Raw genomic sequence first — 26,504 nt, forward strand, 5'->3', positions numbered from 1 at the left:
CACAACCATCATCATATCTTAGGTTTCATTCTAACAATGACATTGTTACTTTTAGTTTTTTTTTTTTTTCCCCTTCACAAATATTGAATAATGTTACCTACACATGAATAGCAATGAGTCAAACCAATTTAGATTCATCCAACACTCAATTTATTTATTTATTTATTTAAACAAATATTAAAAATTCAAATACCATCTTTAATTTTATATATATTAATTTATTAGTTAATAATAAATTTTTAAATAAAATTAAAATTCACAATAAATTAGTTTACGACTTACAAGATTTGAGTATATTTTAGAAAAAAATAAAAATAATAAATAAATCTTTGACTCTTATTTCAAAAATATATAAATTCTTTAATAGAAAAATCTATGTATATATTTTCTGTTTATAAAAATTAATGACTTGTATTTTAATTTAATAAAGAATTTATTTGTCCTCATGATTATGTGTAAAAAAAAAAAAAAAAGAGTATAGTGTCTCACTTAGGAAATGGAAACCAAAGTTACCCTTTGCTTAGTAGTAATAGCTAGGCACATGAAAGGGTCAGGTGCAAACTTTTTATTTTTAATATTGGAGTGGCAAACTTTTTATTTTTAATATTGGAGTGGCAGTGTTTTTTATTTTTAAATGTAAATTATTGAGATGTTATATTTAAATGTGAAATCGTTTGATTAGAAAAGTATAAATTAGACTGTTTAATTTATTAGAAATACAAAAATTGAATCATCCGATTTCTAAAAGTATATAAATCAGACCGTCCGATTTATGTTAAAAAAAATTAAAATACAGAAATTAAACTTTTCAATTTATATATTTTTCACTATTTTAAAAATATCAAAAATTATAATATTAAAATATACCACCACTTCTACGCGTCAGGTGCTTCAGTAGTTGAACTCAGATATTTCAATTGCATCAAATTTTATTTTATTTGGTGGCATAACGAATGTGACATTTCAACTTGTCTTACCAACATGTCTGCTTATACTTCCATGCATACATCATCATAATATATCTTCTCTAGTTCTCTTACCCCTCTTTTCTCTCTAACTATTTCGAAAAATAATCAACTAATTCAAAAATGTCAATTTTATTTATAAGAAAGGGGGAATAATAATATGTATAATATTTTTTTCCCCCTAGTATCATGCTAATTTGTCTTTAGCTGGTGTACCTTATTATTATTATTAATGGTCCCCTCCGTGGGTAAATAATCCATCAATTTATCTTTTGACAACTCTACTATTTGTGATAAAACTTGCATTAGGTAAAAGGGTAGTTCTAACACGTTTTTAGGATTAATTAATTAATTAATAATTAATTAAGGATTTCGTATTTGTTTTTGGTGGAGAAAAGATAGAGATAATGTTACCCTACCTTGATAGTAAGTTAAAAATCAGTTGTTAAGTATTTGTATATTTGTTTTTTATATTTTTTATTGAAATAATTAATTATTATTAAGATAATGAAAACTAAAAAAAAAATTTATATTAGAATAAATTTGTTTTTTATAAATATAAAAGATTAACTACTATTATATTTTGTACTTTTATTTTTATTTTAATTATAACTTTGAATTTAACTTAATTGTATTATTTATAGAATTTCTTCAAGTTTAATTATAAATGTGAATGTGAAGGCATGCCATATTCTTATATGAATGACTAATTTTTCTAATATCTGTGTAGATAATTAAACTCAAATATAATTATGATAGTGTTAGAGATATAATTATTAATATTGTCTTCTTCTATTGGTTTAAACTTTTGAGATGAATAATTTCATAATTTAGTTTTAGAGTTCTATATCCAAAATGTTAAGAGTTTGAGTGTTAAAAATATAACTATAATTTAAATTTTTAGAATGAATGATTTCACGATAGATAGATTGTAAATTAAAAAAAGTCTATTATATATATAGAAAAATTATAATTCTTAAATACTTATCTCAATATTTAAAATTTGGTTTAAGCAGATTATTGCTCACACTTCACAAAATCTTTATTACTATATATACTATAAAGTTATCATAAAAATAACACTTACTAGGAATTAATGAGGGCATAATATATACAAATGTAAATGGCAAAAAATCAAACAACATATGGATGTAAAATCTTAACATGTGAAAGGGTCATATTCAAGGGGTAGATAGATATTTGATGGATTCATCTTCATAAATGGAATTGTGGTCCAAAAAGTAGCAATTGTCAATTCTACTAACCAAAGAGTATAGACATTCATAGTGATAACTACTGGCCCCTGTTTCAGTGAGTTTTCAAGCACAAAATCCAACCCTAATTAATGAATAAAATTAAAAGGAAAATAATAAAAACAGTGTGTATTGTGTCCAACTGTCCATACATTTTGAGGGATCATCAACAGTTTTGTGGCAGTTTGTAAGAGTCATAACTTAATTCACTTTGTGTAACTCTATTACTATTAGACATTTGGCATAAATTCAATGATGATGGTGATAGTAGTCTTCATCATTATTTCAAAGTTGTCATTTCTTATTAACAAGGAGACAAATTTCCTAAATATCTTACTTGATCTAGTGGTAAATTTATTTATTCGTTTAAATAAGTGTCAAAAGTTTGAATCTATTCCTTTATTGATGACAAATATTTTTATCAGTTTTTTTCTCTTTTTATAATCTATAATTTATTTTGTTTCTGTCTTTTCATGTTTCTCTTAATAATAAATCTCACAAAAGATGAAATTATAATTTTAAAATTTAAAATAAAATAATTATTACTTCTATTTTGTCTCTAAAAAAAAGAAAACATATGATAGATAAAAAATAATAAATTAATTTTAAAATTGTATAAATAGCCAATGGATTTTGTTAAGGTTCTTATTGAAAATACAAAAGTAAAAATTTTATTGAAAAGATATAATTTTGGAACTACTTCTATTTTATATATTTACTATTAACAAGTGTTTTTATGACACTTATTAACGAAATTCATAGCCAAAATTATCCTTACATGAAGCCAGTTTATTTTAGGTCTGAGCTAAAGTCTTCATTTTGACTTTTTTTTTTTAAGTTTTCAGTCATCGTTATGACTTACGTGAGAGAATAGGGCTTCTTCAGTTAGCCCAACCCAACACAATTTTTTGAGGTGATAAATGTTGGGCTTTCCTTTTGATCTATTAGGCAAGATAAACTTCAATTTTCATTGTTAAAATCCATATCAAGCCCAAAATAAAAGTAGCAAAGCAAGATTAAAGAAAAAATGTGAAACTAACCAATTTGGGTTGATTGGTGCTTTGCTCACTCGCTTAAACAAGTATGGAGAGTTCGAATCTCGTCTTGTGTATGCAAGTGATAAACCCTTAAATGAAACTCAAATCCATAACAATTTAGTCCTTATTCTATCAGACTGAGAGATACCATAAAAAAAGTGACTTCTATTTGCCTTGGAAAATTTTAGTTGGAGCTAATAAGCTAAACCACTTTAATCTTCTATTTTATCTATCTAATAGTATTTAATTAAGTGTCAATATAAAGTATTCTTATTATAAGAGACTAGAGTTCACTTTATCCTATTGATATACTACAAATTTCAATATATATTTCAAAAACATACCTTTTAATGTTCATAGAGCAACTCTTTTTTCTCAATTAAGTGTCTAATATATTATAATAATCTATTAAGTATTTGTTTTGATACTATTAAGTTGATAAAAAAATATTTTTTTAATAAAAACTTTTTTTAGCATATTTAATAAATTTCTAATAGTAAAAGTAAAAATACTAGAAAAATAAAAAAAATATCTTTTTTAAAAAGTTATAATTTACATCATTTTTTAAAAATATGTTTTTTTTTAAAAAAAAATATTTTTTATATAATAAATAAATAAATACTTTTATATACTATACCTAAATATAATTGATAAATAAATTTTTTTTCTTTTATATAAGATATTCAAATATAAAATTATTTTTATTTTCTTATAAAATCTTTTAAAAAAATAACTTAAATTTTTTTTTTTAAAAAATTTTCAAACAAGACCTAAATTATTTTTAGTAATTGTCTTTTTTTTTCATATACCTGTATATTTATTGTTTATTCTCAATTAAAAAAATGATAATACAATCTAACCTTTTCTAAACAATTATTTATATTGATCCCAAATAACAAATTTAAAGTATTAGAAATAAACAATAAATTACTAGTTAGGTGGTGATTGGATATTCATCATCATCATGATCTAAAGTTCTTAATTAAATATCTTATCATTTTTTTCTGTATTATCATCATTGATTCTTTAATTAATTAAGATTTATTATCATTAATTGATAATAATAATAATAAGGCGTAGAAAGCTATAAAGTTGAGTATACTTTATTCTTCTTTGTGTCCTTTCTGTGATGCTTGTGGGGTTAGTGGGGGTTTCTTGTCAAAAATCAAAATTCTTCATTTCACACAAACACAAATTTGGTAAAGAAACCCATCAATCAAATCAAATCAATAATCAATAATAATCATAAAATCCAGCAAGGTAAACTGCAACACTCTTCTCTTTGTTCTTTTTGTTTTTTTCTTTTCTTTATGATAATCATAATTTCTATTATTGAATTGTTGTTGTTTTCTGCACTGCATCTATAGCTGCTTCCTTGGAGGTTTTGAATTCTCAAGGCTTTGTTTGGTGGGTTCACAAATAATCACTACAAATTTCTTGAGACCCCTTTTTTCTCTTTTTGTGGAGCTTTACCAATTCTCAATGGAGGTAAATCCTGTAACTATTAGTTTGTTTGTTGAATTTTTATCAAAATTTGTGTTTTTTTCTTTTTTAATTTTTTGTCAAATACCCATTTCAATTTATGTTTCAAAGATTAAACCTTTATTATACAGGAGTTCATTCCAATTACATCCTTACATGATCCCTTTACTCTGAGCTGTTGTTTTTTATTCCATTTAACTTTTCACTTATTGGCATATATTTGGTACATGTATAGAAGGATTAGAAGATGTTTCAGGCATAAATCTGATTATATTTCTTTGGGAGAAAAATGATCAAATTTAAATTCCAATGGCTAGGCTTAGGTAAATTGTTAGAGTTGAAAGTCTGAAACAAAGATCATTGTTCTGAGTTTATTTGCTGAAGCCATGGAAGCCTTACTTGAAGAGTGTATAAAGCTTATTTTGGCTTCATTGTTTCATTATGCTTATGATGATGATGATGATGATTAATTGAGTTATTGTTGTTTAATTGAGCTAATGATGTTTAATGTTATTGGGTTGTTTCGTTCTCTGCTGTCGTATAGTACATGAGGTAACTCCGGGTTGAATCCGTATTTTTAATGTTCTTATCGAAACCATATGTGGTCCGTATTCTGTTTGATAAAAATATTATGCACTCTAAGAACTTGGGAAATATTTTCTGAAGTTGTTGGCTGGTATTTAAAAGGTTCCAGAGATGGAAGGAAAGATTGAAAGCCATACAACATCAGCAGAAGCTTTTGTTGAAGGGGGGATTCAAGAAGCCTGTCATGATGCTTGCAGTATATGCCTTGAGGATTTTTGCGACAGTGATCCTGCGTCGGTAATGTTTTCTGCTTTTGATTCATGTGTCTTTTGATTCCCGGATTAGTACTATAATAAGTAACTATTTGAGTTCAATTGAAAGACATTTCTTCAATTTCTCCACCTCTTTTATTCCAGGTGACTAATTGCAAGCACGAGTTCCACCTACACTGCATTCTTGAATGGTACAATACATGTTTTGCAAGTTGTGTATCTCTCGGAACTTATTACGTTTTAGTTACTGGTGCTTTACGTTCCTTTACAGTTCTCATAGGGATATGCATTATGTCATCTAGTTTGGTTTCTATTTATTAAAACGCCTTATAGTGTTTCACCAATAACAAATTCTCATTGACAAAATAGAACCAGAAGTAAGAAAGCAATGATGTACTTATATGCCATTTCCGACTTTCATGTTTTGTTTTCTTTTGATCTTCGGGTTGGGCAAAGTGGAAGGGACCAAAATTTCGACATGATAAAGGGGGTTACTAGCCGTACCGATGTAAATGGAACTATATAACTTTAGCAATTTTACAAGTGATTGTTCACAGGTGTCAAAGAAGCTCCCAATGTCCCATGTGTTGGCAATCTGTTAGCTTGAAGGATGCTACCAGGTTGTTTGTTTATGATTTTTCTTTTCAAATATGATATCTATTTTATAATTCTTTTTTGGAATTATATTATTAAACTCGTATATGCATTTATGACAGTCAAGAATTGCTTGAAGCAGTAGAGCAGGAGAGGAGCATAAGGGTTACCCCATCAAGAAATGTTGATATCTTTCATCATCCATCCCTTGATGATCCAGAATTGCAGCAGGTTGGTTATCTGTCATCAGTTTCGAAGTTTTGGTTTGATTCACTTAGTTAAGCGCATCATAATATGTTTTCACATTATGCAGTTTGAAGAGCGAATAATTCAACATATAGCTGCTGCGGCAGCAATGAGGAGAGCACGGCACCTTGGTCACAGGGAAGGTCCTAGTACTCGGTCATCTGCTCATGGCCATCCACATTTCTTACTATTCTCGGCACAGTCGAGTGCACATCCATCTAGTCCTGAATCTGTTGCCGGAGATGGAAATGAACTGGCTGAAATCCCTGTAGGAAGTCCATCTACGCCACTTGCATCTGATGGAGACGAACCATCAACGTCTCAGCTGATCGCACATATTCAAACTCGTAGCCCTTCTTTAGCTCACAGGTCTACTGTCTCGGCTCCAAACCGTGAAGGGATTCAGCCTAATGAAAGGTACTTAGTTAGGTCTTAATGATTATTATCTTAGGGATCATCATTAGTTGTTTGGATAAGTGGAGTTATGTATTCTTTCTTCCCTTGCATGCCGAAGTTCTACCACACATTCTTCGACTTTGGACGGAGACAGAGCAGGGCCATCCGATCTCCAGTCATTTTCTGATTCTTTGAGGTCCAAATTTAATGCCATGTCCCTGAGGTACAATTTCTTAGAAAGCAATGGCATGTGTCCTTACTCCTTAGAAGTATGTATTTTCTCAAATTGACTTGTATGGTATTGAATTGTTTTATGACTAGATACAAAGAATCGCTTTCGAAGGGCACAAGGGGATGGAAAGAGAGGCTGTTCTCTCGAAATTCTTCTGTGTCAGAACTCGGTTCAGAAGTCAAGAGAGAGTTGAATGCTGGAATTGCGAGTGTATCCCGATTGATGGAGCGCCTCGAATCTAGAGAAAATAATAGAGTTGGGGATGCATCTTTGTCGAATCATTTGGCGGATTCCTCCATCCCTGAGACTAGCAACCAGCACAATGTGGAAGCTCTCCGAAGGAACTCTTCGCGCGGCAATAATTCTCAGGCCACTTTTTCTGCTGGCTCAGATTCAAACTAAGCTTTGTTTTTGTTTCTGTGAATGCATACTCCTCAGCATCTCATATTTGAAGGTGAGCTTTGATCTTTGTTGTTTGTTGGTGGAACCTATTAGTCAGAACAAAATCAGCAAATCTTTCATCAAATTTAAAACCAAAATATAGCTCTAAAATGGTTCTAATGATAACACATTAAAACTCTTCCATTCACCTCAATATTTACCTAGAGATGGAGGATAATACAGAGAAATAATTTACATGATTTTTAATCCCATATTCATCCATACAGATTCTAACATAACTATTTTCTTTTTTCAGGCTTAATTGTTTGCCCAGAAATGACATGCTGAGGAGATTATGCCTTTGTTATGTTCTGGTTTTCAATTTTTTCTTTTTTAAAAAAAAAAAGGGGTCTAAAAGGATATTTGTGTCAAAAGCTGAGAACTCTTAGTCTTTTCTTGTGTATATTAAATGATGGGAACATGGAGGAGTTTGTATTTAATCTGAGGGAGAAATTGGTTTGAAATTGAATTATCAGAAACTGGTGTCCTTATATAAAGTACTTTTGGTACAATGGAACCCAATGGAAATAGATGTGGATCAAGGTGTGCCAATTTTAAAGGTTCATTAAATAATTCAGAAATTTTAATTATGCACAAAAAATGGCCATGTATAGTTTTCATTTTTTTTTTGTCTAAAGTACCAAATAATTAGAAAATTATTATTGGTCTCATGGTTATTTCATATTTTTTATTTTTTAATTAATTATTCATTTTTTAAATTTTAATTTTTCCCAAATAATTGTTATATTACGTTATTAGATATGTCCAAAATTTAAGGAATGAATTTTTCCAATTTTTTTTAATTGTTTGGTAAAATGTGATTCTTATCTTATGAGACCAAGAGAAAATATAAAAAAGAGAAGATATTGAATGGTAAAAGATTACATTTTACCAAATAACTCTCATATGCTTGTACGGCCCACGATCGAATCAGATTTGATCTGCATTCTAGTCAGATTCGTGTATCTAATATGCATATATGTGAATTCACACCAAATAATAAATAAATAAATAAATAAATAAATAAATAATATATATGTTGTATTTATGTTTTACTTTAATTAATAATTATTATTCATATATATATTGTATTATTTTATTTTTATTTAAAAAAATGAAAAAAAGAGTTTTATTAAAATAAAAAAAGATTTTATTGAATTTTTTTTATAAAAATAAACTTTTTCATATATTTTTTATTTTGCGGATCGAATTGGATTAGCCATATCCAATTCGAGTAATCCAATTCGATCCGCGAACACCCTTAATAAATGAAAGAAAATAAGCAAACAAAATAATTAAATAGAGTAATCATTAATATTTAAAATATTTTTATAAATTGTTTTATAATTTCAATAAAGTTTAGTTATTTTATTAATTCAAATGATTATTTTAAAATAGAGAGTTAATTAAAATTATAAATATAAAATTTCAGTTCAAATCACATGAATACTTATTTTAAGTTTATGTGTATGATGGATTGATGATGGCCCTTGCTCATATATGTTTTTTTTATTAAATAAAAAAAATTAGAAAAACCACAATAGGAAATCACTATATTGCTTAGAGTCTTAGAGATAAGAGTTTTTTTTTGGTGACTTAGAGATAGTAGTATTTATTATTTAACCAAAAATATAAATTTTATTATTAAAATATTTAAATTAGATAAAGTGTATAAATACATAACCACCACCTTGTCTCCAACATACATTCCCCAATTCAGTTGAATCCCTAAAATCTTCTCTTTCCTTATTTTCGCTCTCCTTCGCGCCCATCACAGGTTCCACTGATCCACCCACAGCCACTCGCCACCGTCCACCGTCAAGTCTCTGCCGGAGTACCTTCCCTCCCTCTGCTTCTTCTTCTATCTATAAACCCTAGGGCTTTGCAACCTTCTCAAATTTTTATCTATGACAATTAACTCTATTTTAAGTCACTTCTCTTGTTCTCCTTAAAATCGAAATCAATTTTATCACTCGGACCAATAGGTTTAAAATAAATTTTTATTCTTTGACCGTATTCGAAAATTCCCAACCTTTTTGAGCTACTTAGTGACTTGGATTTTGCAAATGTGGTCACTTTTTAAATCAATTTTCTTTTGTTTTTTAAATATTTTAGCAATGTATTTAATGCAGCTAAATCTTTTTAAAAAAAATTAGTGTAATCCAATTCCATATTATGCCAGCTTTGGTTGTTTTGTTGAAGCATGAAAGAGTTTGAAATACTTACATTGGAATGAAGTAATAAGGTTTATATGAATGTACAAATAACAACTAAAAAATAATAAGGGAAGTCACAATATTTATATCTGCATTGCTTCTTTGTAACCAAGTAATGTACAGTCAGAGGTACAACTTGTAGTAGCTATTTGACACTGCGTAGTATAATCTATGTTTATATGTTGAGTAAGCTGAGGAGAGTAGTTGAGTTAATTCTAGGAGCATGAGGATGATTTGAATATTATAATGAATTTTGAAATCTGAATACTTGATTATGTTTGTGTTTGAAGTTAATTCTAGGAGCATGAGGATGATTTAATTATTATAATGAATTTTGAAATCTGAATACTTGATTATGTTTGTGTTTGAGGGAATAGAATCAATCTTAGAAAGCTTTGCTTTCAGTATTTAATTATCACGTGCAATTATTTGTCTTCCTGTTTTTCTGATCAGTTATTGCCCAAGTGCTTTCGAATTAGCAAGATTTATTTTTTCTGTCTGGTGGTGGCTTAATGCGAGTTTTTTTTGCATGACATTATTCCAGATACTACCTTTTAAGGATTTTGTTCAATGGGAAAGGACCAACATGTATTTGTCAAAGATGCTGTTTTCAAACTGCAAATGTCCCTTCTTGAGGGCATCCAAAATGAAGACCAGCTGTTTGCAGCTGGATCTGTGATATCAAAGAGTGATTATGAAGATGTTGTGACCGAACGATCCATCACAAATGTGTGTGGTTATCCACTCTGCCACAATTCTTTGCCATCTGATCGGACCCGGAAGGGTAGATATCGGATTTCACTAAAGGAGCACAAGGTCTATGACCTGCATGAGACATACATGTTTTGTTCATCGAGTTGTGTTGTTAACAGCAAAACTTTCGCTGGGAGCTTGCAAGATGAGAGATGCTCAGTTTTAGACTCAGAGAAACTAAACAATGTTCTTAGACATTTTGCGGATATGAATCTAGAACCATTGGAGAAGTTGGAAAAGAGTGGTGATTTGGGTTTGTCTAACTTGAAAATTCAGGAGAAAGAAGAAACCGGCACTGGAGAGGTGTCTTTGAAGGAGTGGGCTGGACCTTCAAATGCAATTGAAGGTTATGTACCAAAACCAAGAGACAGTGATTCCAAGGGTTCTTCTCGGAAAAATATTAAGAAAGGTGAGAATTTATGGAGTCCTGATATGTTTAGGAGCCTAAATTATAAAATAGCCATATGCTAGTTCTTGTTTAGGGGTGATATTTTATTTATTCTATTATGTTCAATCAGTGGCATGTGAGTAAATATGATTGAACTGAAGCTGGCGACCTGATTTCTGAGAAATGGAATAGTTTAACTTTTAGTTCTTATCCTTCTTCACTTTCCGACAAAGTGGGCTTTGATTGTGCGTTGCAGGGGCCAAAGGTGCTCGTGGCAAGTTGAACAGTGACAAAAATTTAATTATTAATGACATGGACTTCGCGAGTACTATAATTATGACCGATGAGTATAGTGTTTCGAAAGCACCACCAGGTCAAACAGACACCAAAGTTGATCATCAAATTAAACCAACTGCATCAGTTGAGAAGCCGAAACCGGTTGGCAGTAAAAAGGTAGTTGCAAAAGATGGTAAGAGTATTGAAGAACTGTCTTCCTCTTTTAAGAGTGGTCTAAATTTGAGTGTCTCAGAAAAAGAGGAGGAGCCAAGAATCGAGGAAGTAGCTGAATCTTGCGACGCTGTGCTCAAAACCCCTCTTGACCCTTTTGATAAGAAAACAAATGTTCATTTCGTCTCCATATCTGAAAGACAATGTGATGTTGAAAAGAACAATTCTGAAGTGGCACCAATAAAAGATGGGGAATGTAGAGTTGCTGTTAATGATGGTGCTTCCACTTCCAATGTAGATGCAGCCAATGATGAAGATAAAGTCCAAATGGAAAAAACAACCGGATCATCCAAGAATAAACCCAAGTCTTCTCTTAAAGCTGCTGGTGGAAAGAAACTTAGTCGCTCTGTTACTTGGGCGGATGAGAAAAACAACAGTTCCGGGAGTAAAGATCTTTGTGAGGTTAAAGAATTTGGAGACGCCAAACATAAATCTGACTTGGTAGATGATACAGAAGTTGATGATGATGAAGATATGATTCGTCGCACATCTGCTGAAGCTTGTGCAATGGCATTGAACCAAGCATCAGAAGCAGTTGCATCTGGAGGATCCGATGTTGCTGATGCTGGTAACTTTTGTTTCTTTCATATGTTTTCTATTTATATATTAGATGAATTTTCACCTTCTTTTGGTGTCCATCATTTGTCTCATGCAGTTTTGGAAGCTGGGCTCATTATTTTGCCACCCCCACAAGACGGCATTGAGAAAGAGATTAAGGAGAATGTCGATATGGAAGAAACTGAATCGTTTACTGTGAAATGGCCACAAAAGCCTGGATTTCCCGATGTTGATTTGTTTGACAATGAAGACTCATGGTTTGATTCTCCACCTGAAGGTTTCAGTTTGACAGTGAGTCTCTAATCTCTACTGAGTTCTTTAACAAATATCCAATATCCTAAACTGTGCATGCTTTCTTGATTTAATCCATGCCATACCTTGATCCCTTTATAATTTTGTTTCAGTTATCACCTTTTGCAACCATGTGGAATGCACTCTTTACATGGATATCATCTTCTTCTTTGGCATATATATACGGGAGTGACGAAAGTTCTCATGAGGAATATCTATCAGTTAATGGGAGAGAATATCCATGCAAAATCGTCTTGTCAGATGGTAGATCATCTGAAATAAAGCAAACTTTAGCCAGTTGTCTTTCTCGAGCTTTACCTGCAGTTGTTGCCGAGCTCAGGTTACCAGTACCGATATCAACCTTGGAGCAAGGGGTGGTAAGATTTTGGCTTTCCCTTGTTCTATATACTAAGTAATGATGTATTACAGTTGTCAGACATCTGGTTCCATCTTGTGTTTACTAAGTAATCATGTGCAGTTACCAAGTAATGATGCTTCCTGTCGTAGGACAAAGGAAATTGTTTAGCTGGGCACTGTGGAGAGTTCTTTGCACCTTAGAATTATGCCTTAAATTTTAATAGTATGAGTTGCATGTAGTTTTAAGTTATAATCTTCATAACTGTACAGAGAAATATCTTGTAATAATCCACATACTATTTTTATATGGATATTATGTGAGTTACTTCACTTGATTTTCTTATAGGCATGCTTGCTGGATACAATGTCATTTGTGGATCCTCTTCCGGCTTTCAGAACAAGGCAATGGCAAGTGGTTGCTCTTCTGTTCATCGATTCATTGTCCGTTTGTAGAATACCTTCTCTGACCTCATACCTGACAGATAGGAGGCCCTTGTTTCGCAAGGTGAGAGATGGTGATATCAGTATCTTTACCCTGGCAGGAATCTTATTGATACTAAGAAAAAAAAAAAAAAAACAATATAGTCATATTACTTAGATATCATGGCCTAAAATCTTAATCCTTTTCATATATGAGCTTTTTGTTGAGGTAGTTCAATTAACATTCAAGTATCTACATAACAATCTGCAAGAGAGATTGCTTAATTTTCATCTGTGTTTCCTGTATAGATGTTTTGCCACCTCTTTTTATTGGTTTTGGTGCAAACTTAACAATATAAGCCCTTCATGGTTTAGCAGATCATGCTTGATTTTCTTCACCTTCTTCTACTAAGATTTAATAGCCACATTTTACAATTCTATAATCAAGTTTATTGAAATGAATTCTTATATCTCTTAGGTGCTGCTTCTTATTCTGTGTTACTTCTGATTTTGTTGCATAATCCTTTAGTTTTCATTAATAATTTGTTAACTATTGGTTTGATGAAACAGGTTTTGCATGGTATCCAACTGGATATGGAAGAGTATGAGGTGCTGAAGGATCTCATGGTACCACTTGGCCGCGCGCCTCAATTTTCTTCCCAAAGTGGAGCCTGATCACATGATGCAACTTCAACTAGAATTGATCATCTTCAACAACTGAATTCTGAAGAACTTACAATGATTTGAGTGCAATCTTTTTATTGTTTCTTTTTCTGGGAAAAAAATTGCATTTCAAGCATTGCAGTGATTGGAAAATTCTGTTTATATAGACTTGAAACCAAGATACTTATATGTTGGCACTTATAAGAAACCCAAGCAAGATTGGAATCAGATTTTAGTATGACTCAATTCTATTGAGAGTGATGAATGAAAGATTGATTTTTTCAATTTTGACAAATTTCTGATATGAATTAACACAAGAATAACTTGCTAAACAATGAATAAACATGGCTTTTTTACTATAGGTTATAAAGGTATGAGTTCAATACAAGAAGCAAATATAATTTAATACATGCTTTTGATGAACAAAGAAACAACCTCATTATACATGATATAGTATAATGAAATGAACATGGGAACAATAAAAACAACTTCAACAAGGAATCCTAAGTTTATATAATCAATATATTCGGTCTGGATTTAAATTCTACCCTCCAACAGTAACCTCATATGATACAACCAGTGCATTATTGTTCTGACCATGAGCATTGTCAGATCCAAGGTCCATGCCACCTCTTTGGTATTCAGAATTGTTAACTTGTGCTTCTTGGCATTCTTCATTGCTTCCTATACCCGAGACCTTGATTATAGACTTTCTAGATTCATTTTCAGTTTTCTTTGAAATTTCCTTAGCTTGTGGCTTGGTTTGAGTTTTGTTCATTGGTTTCTTTGAAGTAACATCTTTGTGAGCTTTTACCTTTGATTTGGTGACTGAATCATTCTGAGAACAAGATTTATCTTCTGAATTGTTGCTCACGACAGACCCTTTATTCCTTCCAAGCTTTGGGGATATTGGGCGAGTTGTAGGTATCTGATTGGTAGATAAAAATGCATTAGAATCGGCTCGCTAGAAAAGAAATATGCAAATCCGAAGAGTATAGAAGAATAGATGTGAGTTATGAGAGAAGGGGATAGTGAATCAAATAGCGCAATTCTTCAAGGCGTGTGTTACACACACTTTCCTTTAGACTTAATTCGCTCTCACCAATGTACAATGGTGTGCAAAATGAGTTACTGGCGAATTTCATATAGGATACAATGAAGAACCCTTGACTTGTTTATGCACTCACACAGTCAAGCCTTACACTAAATGATAATTTACAGAATAATATTCTCTATTCTTTCTTTTGCGCATAAAGAACGTGTTGAGATGGATCATTCAGTAATAATGAAATGAGGGAAATTTATAAATATGGAGTACATGCAACATGTAGCTACGTATTCGACAGACACAACTTTTTAAATAGTTAAAACCTTTCAACAGACATAACTTTTCAAATAGTTGCAACCTTTTAACAGGTATAACTTTTGAATGAGTTACAACTCTATGAAGAGATGTAACTTTCACATATTTTGAAAATATATCTCACAATAGAGTACTTAAAACATTTGAGCAAGTCAGCATTACAGAAAAGAAGAATAGATTCACTAGCTAAAAAACACACATTAGCAATATGAACTTGCTTTTTTATTTGCCATGAAAACAAGCTTGGATAAATGGAAAAAGAAAAAACCACTTAGTTCTGACTTCTGAGAATGGAGAACTTCTTTAGAAGGCATTGTGAGATATAAGTTACCTTCTTGAGTTCAACCTTTGGAGGAGGTTCCTTATAGAAACTTGGCATTGGAGTGGCCTTGAATGTCATGGCTTTCCTCAATTGCTTGATCTCTGCCTCCTGGTTTTCCTGCACAAAATCCACAAGACAAAATGAAGAAAATAATTTAGAAAACTAAGATCACAACAAGGCATAGAATCCATTTTGTTCGCGCTAGGGAGAATGCTATGATGCATCACTTTAAACTCGGTACATCATGCACTAAGGTAATCCCAACGGCTCAAATCCGGTGCATAATAGATTGACTTAAATCTACTCTGTTGGATTACCATAGTGCATGATGCATCAAATTTAACTTGGTGCATCTAAGCCATAAACCCATGCCATATATACCTTTGATTTCTCTTGGAGATTAGTCTTTTCAGCTTCCTTTTCCTGAATTTTCTCTTCCAACTTTGAGAAGAACTGAGGGAAACAAAGGATCAATATATCACAATGACTATAACATAATCAATAAGATAAGATGCAAGGTTGCAGCAATAACCTCCTTCCTTTTTTCAGCTCTCTCTTCCAATCTGAAGGAGAATCCAGAACCACTGCTCCTCCGGCGAGGAGTGGTGCTTCTGATAGCATGTAAACAAAGTTTGGTGAATATTTTAGTAACACAAAAAGAATGAACTAATAAGTGTGAGGGATAGTGTATGAATCATACGAAGTTGTGGATTGACCATCCTCATCTTCCTTGTTTGTTTTTTCAGATTTTTTTGAGTCTGAATTTTGATCAACAACAGATCTGCAATAAGGCCAAAAAGGCATAATTAAGGATAGATTTAATTACTCTGTAGTATCTTATAGTTTCACTTAATTATCAATTTGATACTGTAGTTTAAAACTTTATAATTAAATCCTTATACTGAATGAAATTATAGGGAGGCTAGGACTTACATGGATGGTTGAGATGGCTGAGATGGTTGACTCTTGGCAACATCATTCGCCAGAGCGGCCGGAGTTGACCTTCCAAGCTGGTAGAACAATGAAAAGAAGCTATCATGAACATGGACATGGATACCAATGAGGAAGAATTTACAAGTTACACATAGAGAAAATGCAATGTAGAAAAAAAAAGAATCTAACCATAGGGCGTTTAAAGCTAGAAGTTGATGTCAAATTCTTTTGGTTTGTTTTTACTTCCTTTGAGCTAATTTGAGAGTTTGTCAACTTGCTTCCATGGCGAATCGAAGACTCGGGTTTAACACTATTGCCTTGAACATGCTGCTTAGCTTCTGTTTTCACCTGAACTCCATCAATGCTTTTCTTTATACCATCTCTACTAGTTGCTGATTTTGATGGGAATGAAAGGCTCTTAGAAAGATTTTGCCTTTGCTTTTTAGAAGATGAAGTTGAAGCCTTCAAATCTGGTTTGTCTTTGATGACAAGTTTGTTGTTCTTCACAGCAACACCACCTTTTCCACCAGGTTCCTAACAACATCAACTTGTTTATATATTTCTATCTTGAAACAGTTACCAAATACGCCACACTCGCTAAGTGGCATTAACATTCACAATGTGATAACTGATAAATAACCATTAATGTGGTACCTTAGCATGTTTTGAGCTTTTACTTGCTGCTGAAGATTTTGTTTTGGCTTCAACTTCAACTTCAACTCCAACTTCACTAGCAGAATTTGAGGCTTCACCTTCTACTTTGGGTTTAGATCCTTCATTCTTTCCATGATTCTCTTCATTGTTGCAATTGTTTTCAACTTCTTTATCCATGTTCTCATTAGTACTCACCCCAATCACATGTTTCTCTTCCTCCACAGCAACTCCATTTTCAGATTCCATATTGCTATGAAAATGAAAGACAAAACCAAAAAACAAAGGAAAGAAGACGAGGTTAGCCGAAATATGGTTATCGATTCAAGAACTCAAAGGTCACCTGCTTCTAAATTCTATGTGATTTCTATAGAAATGTGCATGGACTATTAAACATGCCATTGGAAATTCTTGAAAAGATTTGATACATCAAGATTAACTATCAGATTCCAATGCTACATTTTCTCAGTAACATTGAAAAATAAAGAATAGATAACATAACATTGGATCTTTATCACAAACTTAACATTGACCCAGATAAGATGAACATCAATTATATCAAAACCACACAAAAGAATCCATGCAGAATCAAAATCAGAACAAAACCAAAAGAAAGAATCTGAAAACAGAAATTCAGAGCAACTGAGAAAATACCTCTAGAACTATGAGAATAATAAGCAGTTGCTTATCAAATTCAAAGGCTGAATTATGCACAAGATTGGTGTCTATAGTGTAAAAAACAGAACAGAATAATAGAATATGAAAATTTTGATTATGGCTTGGATTAAAACCACTAGAAGAAGTGGATTTTTAAGCACTTAAGGTATGTATTGTAATAGTTGAAACTGAAAGCTATGGAGTTGGTGACACAATACTTTTCCTTTGAGAAAAGAGAGAGATGAAATTAAATTTTTGGAGATTTTTGGAAAAGAAATCTCAAGTGGAACTAGCTTTCAATGAACTGGAATACATAGATAGATTAATAGGAACTGTCACAATAACTTTTCTATTATTCTTTTTAACATGTAAGTTTTTTGGGTACAATTTTAACAGTCAGAGAGATAAAATTAGAATATTAACAAAATTAATGTAACTAACATTAAAGTTATGTTTGGTAAAATGTATAAAAATATCTTGTCTGTTTCTATATATATTATTATTGGATGAAAAAAAAAATAACTATAGCCGGAATCACTTGTTTTTTACTTTTTTTTTGGTGGAACTAACAATGGAAAAAACAAAACCAATTAAGGTTGTTTTGTCTTTTGATAATAATCTATGTGCTAAATAAACTTTGATTAAGGTTGATTAGGATAGAGGTTAACTCCTTAACAAAAAAAAGTTTATATGCTTATGTACCTGCATAACAGTTAATTTAATTTAAATTAATTAGTCAATTATTTATTTGATTAAAAAATTTAATGAAATAAACCAATCATTACATTCGTATGAATTAATTAAGATAATTCATAATTTGTCTCAATTCTTCCAACGAACTTCATGGAAGAGGGTGCCACTGCCAGCAATAAAATGTTATTTAAAAATAAAAAGGTGATTATTGCCACAGTGTAAAAGATTCATTTATTTATTTATTTATTATATTATATATTTTTTGGAGATTTTGGTTACAGACAAGATTATTGACTAAATAAATTAAGAATTCCTAATAAGGATAGTTCTAGTTTCTTAGGAGTAATCAAGAGATATTTGTCCATCTCTAAAGAATATATATATATATATCAACATCACATATCTTATAAATCTTATACTTATTAGGATTATTAAGATCAAGATATGCTTTTGGCTCCATGAATATATATAAACGACCCTCAACACCCCAAAAGAAAAATTACATACTTATAAAATTTGTTCTATTTTTTTTGGTTAATTATTCGGTTAGTTTTTCTAATTTTATCAAATTTATAATTAAATTTTTATATAATTTCTTAATTAAGTGTCTACATTATTTTTAATTTTATAATTAAATTATTTACATGTAAAAAATATTAAAATTAATAGAATATTTTTCTCAAAAAATATATAATTAAAGATTTAATTAAATTTTTTTAATTATAAATATTTTTAATTTACGAATAAATATTTAATTAATTTTAATATTTTTATAATAAAAATTATATAATTATAAAATTAAAAGTAGTATAAGAATTTAATTTAAAAAAATTATAAAAATTTAATTAAAAATTTAATAAAATTATAAAAACTAACAATATAATTAAATATTTTTTTCACCTGTACTAAGTACTAACCTTCATATATTATAAATCTAATATGTGAGAAGTCTTTGTCGTCAATTTTAATTAATTTGAGTGATGTGGTTATAATGACTATTTAAACACTTTCGTGCATATCCATTTTCTTCTAAATTGAATCATATATGGCTTTCTTTATTATTTATATCATAATCTAAGTTTGTGATAGAAACCAATCATTACCTATAATTTTGCATATAAATGGTTACGGTATACTTCCAATACATTTCACTATTCCATTCAATGTATACAAAAATACTACTGTAGAATTCTTGATGAGGACAAATATATTTATTTATTCATTTATTTTTTGTGTTAAAATAAATGAAGGCAAATAAAAATTTGTTACTTATAAGTGAAGTAAGACAAGATAATATTCTACCTTTCAAGTTGCAAAGTATTTAAGGAATTAAAAAAGATTGCTATTCAATTAGTTGAATTATGCATGTATGTGTGATTTCATAAATATATGTTATAGTAAAAATAAAAAAATAACAATAATATGAGGAGAAGAAAGTGAAATAAGACAGAAGACAATGAATGAAGGAGGCAACAAAACATATGATACTGTATCAGAACATGGAAATGTAAGGAGTGAAGAGGGGGCCAGGTTGTGGTATTTTTCTATTATAAGCCATAACATTTATTACAATTTTCTAAAAAATAAAAGTAGAAAATAAAAATAAATAAAAAAATAATATTTATGAGTAGTGGTTTTATTATTTACTGGAATATTGAGCTAGAATTTTTGTAACATACAGTTATCATTGTTACAACATTTTGTTTTAATGTATTATAAGCATAAACAATCATCCATTTATTATTTGGAGTATCAATATATTTTGTTTTCCATTTAAAACTTCCTAGAACCTATTGTTAAAAAAATAATAGTTTTTTTTTTATTTATATAATAGCTTTTAAGATTACACAAGTATTTTTTAAGTTTTATAATTTTATGAGAATAGAAATTACATGATAAATTAATTATCTAGAATTTAATTCAAATATGATATTTTATATTCAAATAAAATATAAAAAGATAATAATATGTATATAATTAAATTTATTATGTAATAATATATGTAGAAAAGTAATTTATCCATTTAATTTTCAAAAACACTAAAATAATTGTCTTGAGAGAATATGATCGGTTTTGTTTAATATATATTACTCTTCTCTAATAAAACAGAGAAGACTAGTTTTTGTTAGAAAGCCAAAATAACTTGTAAAATTTTAAATGGAAGTATTATCACTAATCGAATGATAATATGTGCTTGAGAAAGTAACTAAGGAGTGCCATATTTTCAGAAAATTAACTTGTTATTAAATATTAAAAAAATAAAAAATAAAATATTTAGATTTGTAAATTTTAAATTTTAAATTTTAAATCTAAAATATTAGTCTAAAATAACATAAATAAAAAATTAAAACTTTTTTAATTAAAAAATAAATATTTAAAAACAGTTATTTTTATATAAAACTAATAATTAAAAATTATTAAAAAAATTAATTAAATAAATTAAATTATTTAAGTATTTTTAAATAATATATCAAATAAAAATAATTATATATAAATTTTTACTATTATAAAAACAACATTCCTTATATTTAATAAAGAACAGTTAAAAAGTAAATGTTAAAAATGAATGAGTGACGTGGCAGGAGCATGAAACGTGATTGGTCGCACGTTAAGCCAAAATAGACACCCCACCATTTGGCGCCAACCTCACGTGAGTTGTCAGAATCTGCATTCATCGGACGGCTGTCTAAGATCCTTAGCCACAATCTGCGCGGTTCATATCCGTCCAAAATCTAAATCATTCTCCACATTTTTGTGGACCCCACCCATTTCCCCTTAGACCCTGAAACATTTCTTTCTGCAGAGGCTTTGCCGCATTACTTGTATTTTCTCGTAATGAAAATAACGATATGTTAGTTTAGTGTATAAAATAACAATATAAATACTGGACAAAAATTAGAAATATTAGTGTATGTGTGCATCACATTGTGAATTTTTTTTGTTTTATTTTCTCTATAATATTTACTACAAAAAGGAGAAATTATATATTTTCTTTTATTATACTTAATATAATTTATTATGTATTATTCTCATATTCTGTGTAACTTATATACACTGGAGTACGAAAATAGTACATAATAAATTACATTAGGTATAATACCTTTCAACATCACATTATGTTACGAATATTCTTTTATTCTTTATGTATATATAATAATACTCTAAGAATAATTTGAATATTATTTATCACTTATTTATACAAAAGAATGATTCACTAATTAACCTTCTATATTTATATTAACAACTAATAAATTTGATCTAAATTATTCAAATTAGATAATTTACACAATATAATATGCATTATTTTAATTTCCACTAATATTTATGTGTAATATTGTTAATTAGTGTCACAAAAATGACACATTATATTGCATGATAAAAAAAATCAATTAATGTCTTTAGCTTATTATTGTTATTATTATTATTATTATTATTATTATGTTTGGATTTGTGTGAGATATTATATATGATGATTTAGGATTTTGTGGGTGATACGTTGCATTTAAAAGGCAAGGCTGGGTGGATGGGATAGCAGCTGTCTCTATATTATGAAACCTTGCAACCGATTATTTCTCTCTGCAATCACCATCAAATATATATATAGTCATAGATAGATGTGTATTATACATTTGGTTTATTTTTTTCAATGGTTTTTAAAACCGTTTCAGAGATATGTCTTGTAGTCTGTCTTTATTATTAGCCATTAGTAAGTGTACATGCAAGAAGAGGAGAAGTTATTGTTTCCGTCTATATTTTTAATTATTTTAGTTTTTAGTTGAAAAAATAATTGAAAAAATTTTATTTCAAAATAATTAAGAACATTTTGTTTGTTTTTATTTATGTCTGAATATAATTTTATTAATAACTTTGATAAAGTTCCAAGCCGAGTGATCACTCTTCATGCATACACACATCATAACTAGTAATTAACTAATGAGTTAGGGTTATTAATTAATTTAAAAAGTAGTTATAATAAATACATAAAATTTAATAAGTTTTTAAAATATTTATTATTATTTATTAAAATAAAATATTTCAACGTTTCTAATGATAGTAATGCGTTCTTAGAGCACATTATAATTAAACTCTTATTGAATTAATTAATTATTAATTAATATACAAAACAACAAGTCGCATCTATAAAGTTAAATATAGTTACAATGATACACACTACCTGCTAAGACAAGAAACCGATATAGATGATATATATGAAAATATTATTATCCAAGGTAGCTAGTAATAAAAGTAAAATAATAGAGCATATTACAATATGGGAATTATTAAGATAAAAACGTTTAAAATATTTTTTTTAAATATTTTTTAATAATTAAAGTTTAACATATATAATCATTAAATTATGTTTTTTTTTCTTAAATTAAACCAAAAAAATTAATTTGACTGAAAAAAATAGTGAATCAAATTTTAAATCGGTCTAAATTAATATTATTTTTTATAAAAAATAACTAAAATACTCATATTATATATACATATATATATATATATATATATATATATATATAGAATAATACTACATATAGCATTATTTTAAATTTTATTGTTTAGTTTAATTGGACTTGGTTCATAAAAAAATTTGGATATATAACATTATATATATATATATATATATATATAATAGGAGTATTTTAGTTATTTTCTATAATAAAAATATTGTAGTTATTTTTAATAAAAAAATAATATTAATTTAGTGAGTTTAAGATTGATTTACTATTTTTTCGGTCAAATTAATTTGTCTAACTTAATTTTAATAAAAATAACATAGTTTAATCGATTATACGTGTTAAATTTTAATTAATACAAAATATCTTTAAAAAAAGACGTCTTTTTTATCTCAGCGGCTCCCTAACAATATTATTATTTATATTATTGTCATTAATTAGTTGTTATTACTTACTACACTATGAAGTTGGAAGTTGACCATGTTGATGGATGAATACTCACCAATCAAGCAAATCTTATGGTGACAAATTAAGCCCTGATTTGTATATCAACTAATCAAAATTAAAGATTACTCCTAATCACTTGATTAGCATGATACCCCACTTAATCAAATAGTTCCTTAATTAATTGGCAAACCTCATCTCACTTATTTGGGTGCCATAACTCATGACCCCATTCATGACAAATACACCCAACCTCTGAATAGATAATATAATATAATATATAAACTAAATGGATGTTGCTGTTATGCTATGCATTATCAATGAACTTTCCTATAATTTGGCATCATAGTTTTGATTAAAAAAAAGAAGGATATATATGCCTATAGGCTTTCTTTATGTCTATTAGTTTTATGATTATAACTTTTTTCTTATTGTAAATAGGTTTACATTAAGTAAAACATAATTAAGTTGTTATTAATAAGAAGGTGCATTATAGTATTAGTTATCTTGCACTTAGACTATGTTTGTTTGAAGAGAAAAAAAAAAAAGAAAAAAGAAGAAAGAAAATTAAAAAAAATAATTATTTTTTATTGTTTGATTGAAAAAGGAAATTAAAGAAAAAAAAAGAGATAAAAAAAACTAATGAGATCCACTATTTTTTTTTAATATTAGAAAGAAAAAAAAAGAGAAAATTTATTTTTTCTTTAAACTTTTAATATTATCTCTTTATTTTTTTAATATATTTTATAATACAAGAATAAAATTATCTTTTTATAACATTTTTTTCCTTCTTATTTTTTTTTTCATCCAAACATATCTAAACATTTAAAAAAAATAAAAATTTATTTAATTTTTTTTATTTCCTTTCTCTTTATTTTTTTCCTTCCAATCAAACATAATCCTAATATAACACCATCATGTTACTAAAGAAAAAGTGGTAATAACAAATCAATAGAAACAATGATAAATTGGATTGCAACATATAACAATATCTAACCCACAAATTGAACATCCAAATGGATGACATTGACCTTGGTTTTATTTTGTTGTATTATTGTCTACTTCACAATCTCATTTGATGAGCTTAATTTGCGTCATTGTGTCTCTGTGAGTTCAGAATATTTCCATCATACAACTAATAATTAAAATTGGATCCATATATTAGGAATGAAGCATTTTTCTTGCTTTTATATTTTCCCCCTCTTTTATGACAATGAAATCATGATTTTAAATTTTAGTTCACCAATAATTGATCATATGCAATAATAACATTTGCTAAGTCAGATTTAAGTCTTGTTCAAACAATAGTTAGATTTGGAAAGAGAACACGTTTTTCTTATGAGTTATGATCATGCTTTTGGGTTAAAAAATATTAGTTTAATTATTCTATTGGTCCTTATAGTTTTATCAAATTTATAATTAAGTCTCTATACTTCTTTTTTTTTTAATTAAATCTTTTTCGATCTGTGTCAAAAACGTTAAAATAATAGAATATTCTATATTATAAATCTTAAATTCTTAGTTAATTTTTATTTCGAGCCTAACTTTTGTTTGTGGATTCAGTTTATCAATTATATGGTAAAGTAACTTGTCAAAATGACTATGAAGTTCAGCTTGGTATATGACATTAACTCTATCTATCTACAATTACTGGCTAGCTCTATCCAAAAATAAATACAATAGTGATGTTTTTGACCTTAGGTGATGACATTATAACCCTTTGATATGAATCCTAAGTATGAAGCATTACAATTTACAAGTGCCATTTTGAGAGCTACTCTTTCCCAAAATTAATGTTAAAATTTGAATTGAATTCTTTTACACACTTAGAAAGCTGCATGCTCTATTCAAATAAATGTTGATCCTGATAAATAATGTTATGAGAACTTAACTCTTAAAAGATCAGTCAATTGATTAATTGGTTCCTAAAAGTTTTCTTTTTCTTAAGAATTATATATATAAACAAGATTTATCATAGGAGTAAATAATCGTATTGATAATTTTGAAGTTATACTCACGTTTTAATCTAATTATCTCTAAAGTTTTAATTTACTCAATTTCGTTTCCTAATTTGACATACGTGACTCACGTTAGTCTCTAATATTATTTTCGTCGTAGAACCGTTAAGTGCATGTTGAAATAGATTAACGTCTGTCACGTTAAAATTCATAACGACTATTTGATGTGTCAATTGAAACATTTTACTTCAATTGCTTTCTAAGAAACTTTTAAAACCCTTAACTAAAATTAGGATTTAGATTTTAAAATTTTCATAAGAAAAATCGAGGTAAAAAAATTCTAATTTTCACATTAAACAACCGTTAAAAAGTTTAATATAATAACTGTCAGTTTATCTTAGCACGTTGTTAATAATTCTTTGACAAAAATAAGGTCAGAGGCCAGTACAAGTCACAAACACTAAGTTGAAGGACCAAATTGAGATTAAAAGTGCAAGTATAATTTCAGAGATTAATTTAAATGTTAACTTTTGAGATACAGTTAATTAGTAAAATATTTATTAAGATGATTTTTAGTTCTAAAGACATACCGTCGTGTCACTTTTTTTTGAGAAATTCTCCACATACAAGCGTTTTTTCATACAAGTCATTTATTTCTTCTTTTTTTTCTTTCTCCATGCCTCCTCTTTTTCTTCTCCTTCTTCTTCTTCTTCGTTTTTGAAGTGTTTCATTTTCATCGTCGTATTTCTCCTTGTTCTTCTTGACTGCAGGTTTTTCATCTTCTTCCTCCTCATCTTCTGCACCTTCTTCTTTTTCTTGCTGCAGGTTCTTCTTCCACTTCCTCTTCTTCTTCTTTTCTTTTGTTTCTTGCCTTTTCTTTCTCCCTCTTCATTTACGTGCTTTTCTCTCTGTTTTCTTTCTTCGTTATTCTTGATTTCCATTGTTTTTTGATATCAAGCTCTGAAATCGTTTTTGAAAAAGAAGAAGCAGCAGAAGATGAGAAGGAGAAAGAGAAAGAGTTCTGAATTATGCATAAGGTGTACTTCAACGAATTTTGGATGTATTTTTTAAATCCTTTGGATGTATTTCTATAATCGTTTGGGTGAATTCTTGTAACCGTTTGGGTGTATTTTTGTAATTGTTTGGGAGTATTTCTGTAATTGTTCGGGTGTATTTCTGAAGTTCCATTATCTTAAAAACGATTTTAGAAACCATGAAAATCGAAAAAAAATGAAGCAAGAATACCAATGATAAACGCAGATAAAATAGCGAATGAAAAGGCAAAGAGAGAACGCATGAAGGAGATCAAATTTGGCAAGAAACTTGTTTTCATGGAGGAAGAAGAAGAAGAGTAGGAGAAGAAGAAGGAGAAGAAGAAGGAAGAGGAGGAGAAGAAGGAGAAGGAAGAACGCGAAACACGTCATGGAAAT

General features: G+C 28.9%; 3 protein-coding genes across 3 annotated transcripts; 2 read left to right on the forward strand and 1 right to left on the reverse strand.

Moving 5' to 3' along the window:
• Positions 1-4,356: 4,356 nt before the first annotated feature.
• LOC130959960 (E3 ubiquitin-protein ligase RHF2A-like) lies at positions 4,357-7,912 on the forward strand. Its single transcript, XM_057885364.1, has 10 exons — positions 4,357-4,515; positions 4,623-4,743; positions 5,425-5,559; positions 5,679-5,725; positions 6,092-6,154; positions 6,251-6,359; positions 6,442-6,791; positions 6,889-6,993; positions 7,092-7,456; positions 7,700-7,912. Exons 2-9 carry the CDS (start codon positions 4,738-4,740, stop codon positions 7,402-7,404), a joined length of 1,128 nt encoding a protein of 375 aa, XP_057741347.1. The 5' UTR covers positions 4,357-4,515; positions 4,623-4,737; the 3' UTR covers positions 7,405-7,456; positions 7,700-7,912.
• A 1,240-nt stretch (positions 7,913-9,152) lies between these two features.
• LOC130961594 (putative RNA polymerase II subunit B1 CTD phosphatase RPAP2 homolog) lies at positions 9,153-13,881 on the forward strand. The gene is made up of 7 exons (XM_057887553.1): positions 9,153-9,277; positions 10,204-10,821; positions 11,057-11,875; positions 11,963-12,156; positions 12,270-12,533; positions 12,860-13,018; positions 13,504-13,881. Exons 2-7 carry the CDS (start codon positions 10,230-10,232, stop codon positions 13,606-13,608), a joined length of 2,133 nt encoding a protein of 710 aa, XP_057743536.1. The 5' UTR covers positions 9,153-9,277; positions 10,204-10,229; the 3' UTR covers positions 13,609-13,881.
• Positions 13,882-13,920: 39 nt separating this feature from the next.
• On the reverse strand, positions 13,921-17,823 carry LOC130963736 (protein WVD2-like 4). The gene is made up of 9 exons (XM_057889835.1): positions 17,520-17,823; positions 16,869-17,118; positions 16,404-16,748; positions 16,215-16,291; positions 15,982-16,062; positions 15,814-15,892; positions 15,663-15,734; positions 15,291-15,398; positions 13,921-14,524 (listed from the first exon to the last, which is right to left on the reverse strand). The coding sequence occupies exons 2-9, from the start codon at positions 17,112-17,114 to the stop codon at positions 14,141-14,143; spliced, it is 1,392 nt and encodes a 463-aa protein (XP_057745818.1). The 5' UTR covers positions 17,115-17,118; positions 17,520-17,823; the 3' UTR covers positions 13,921-14,140.
• Between the last annotated feature and the right edge of the window lie 8,681 nt (positions 17,824-26,504).

The sequence above is a fragment of the Arachis stenosperma genome, chromosome 2 (assembly GCF_014773155.1).
Source record: "Arachis stenosperma cultivar V10309 chromosome 2, arast.V10309.gnm1.PFL2, whole genome shotgun sequence".
In the NCBI taxonomy this organism is placed as follows: Eukaryota; Viridiplantae; Streptophyta; class Magnoliopsida; order Fabales; family Fabaceae; genus Arachis; species Arachis stenosperma.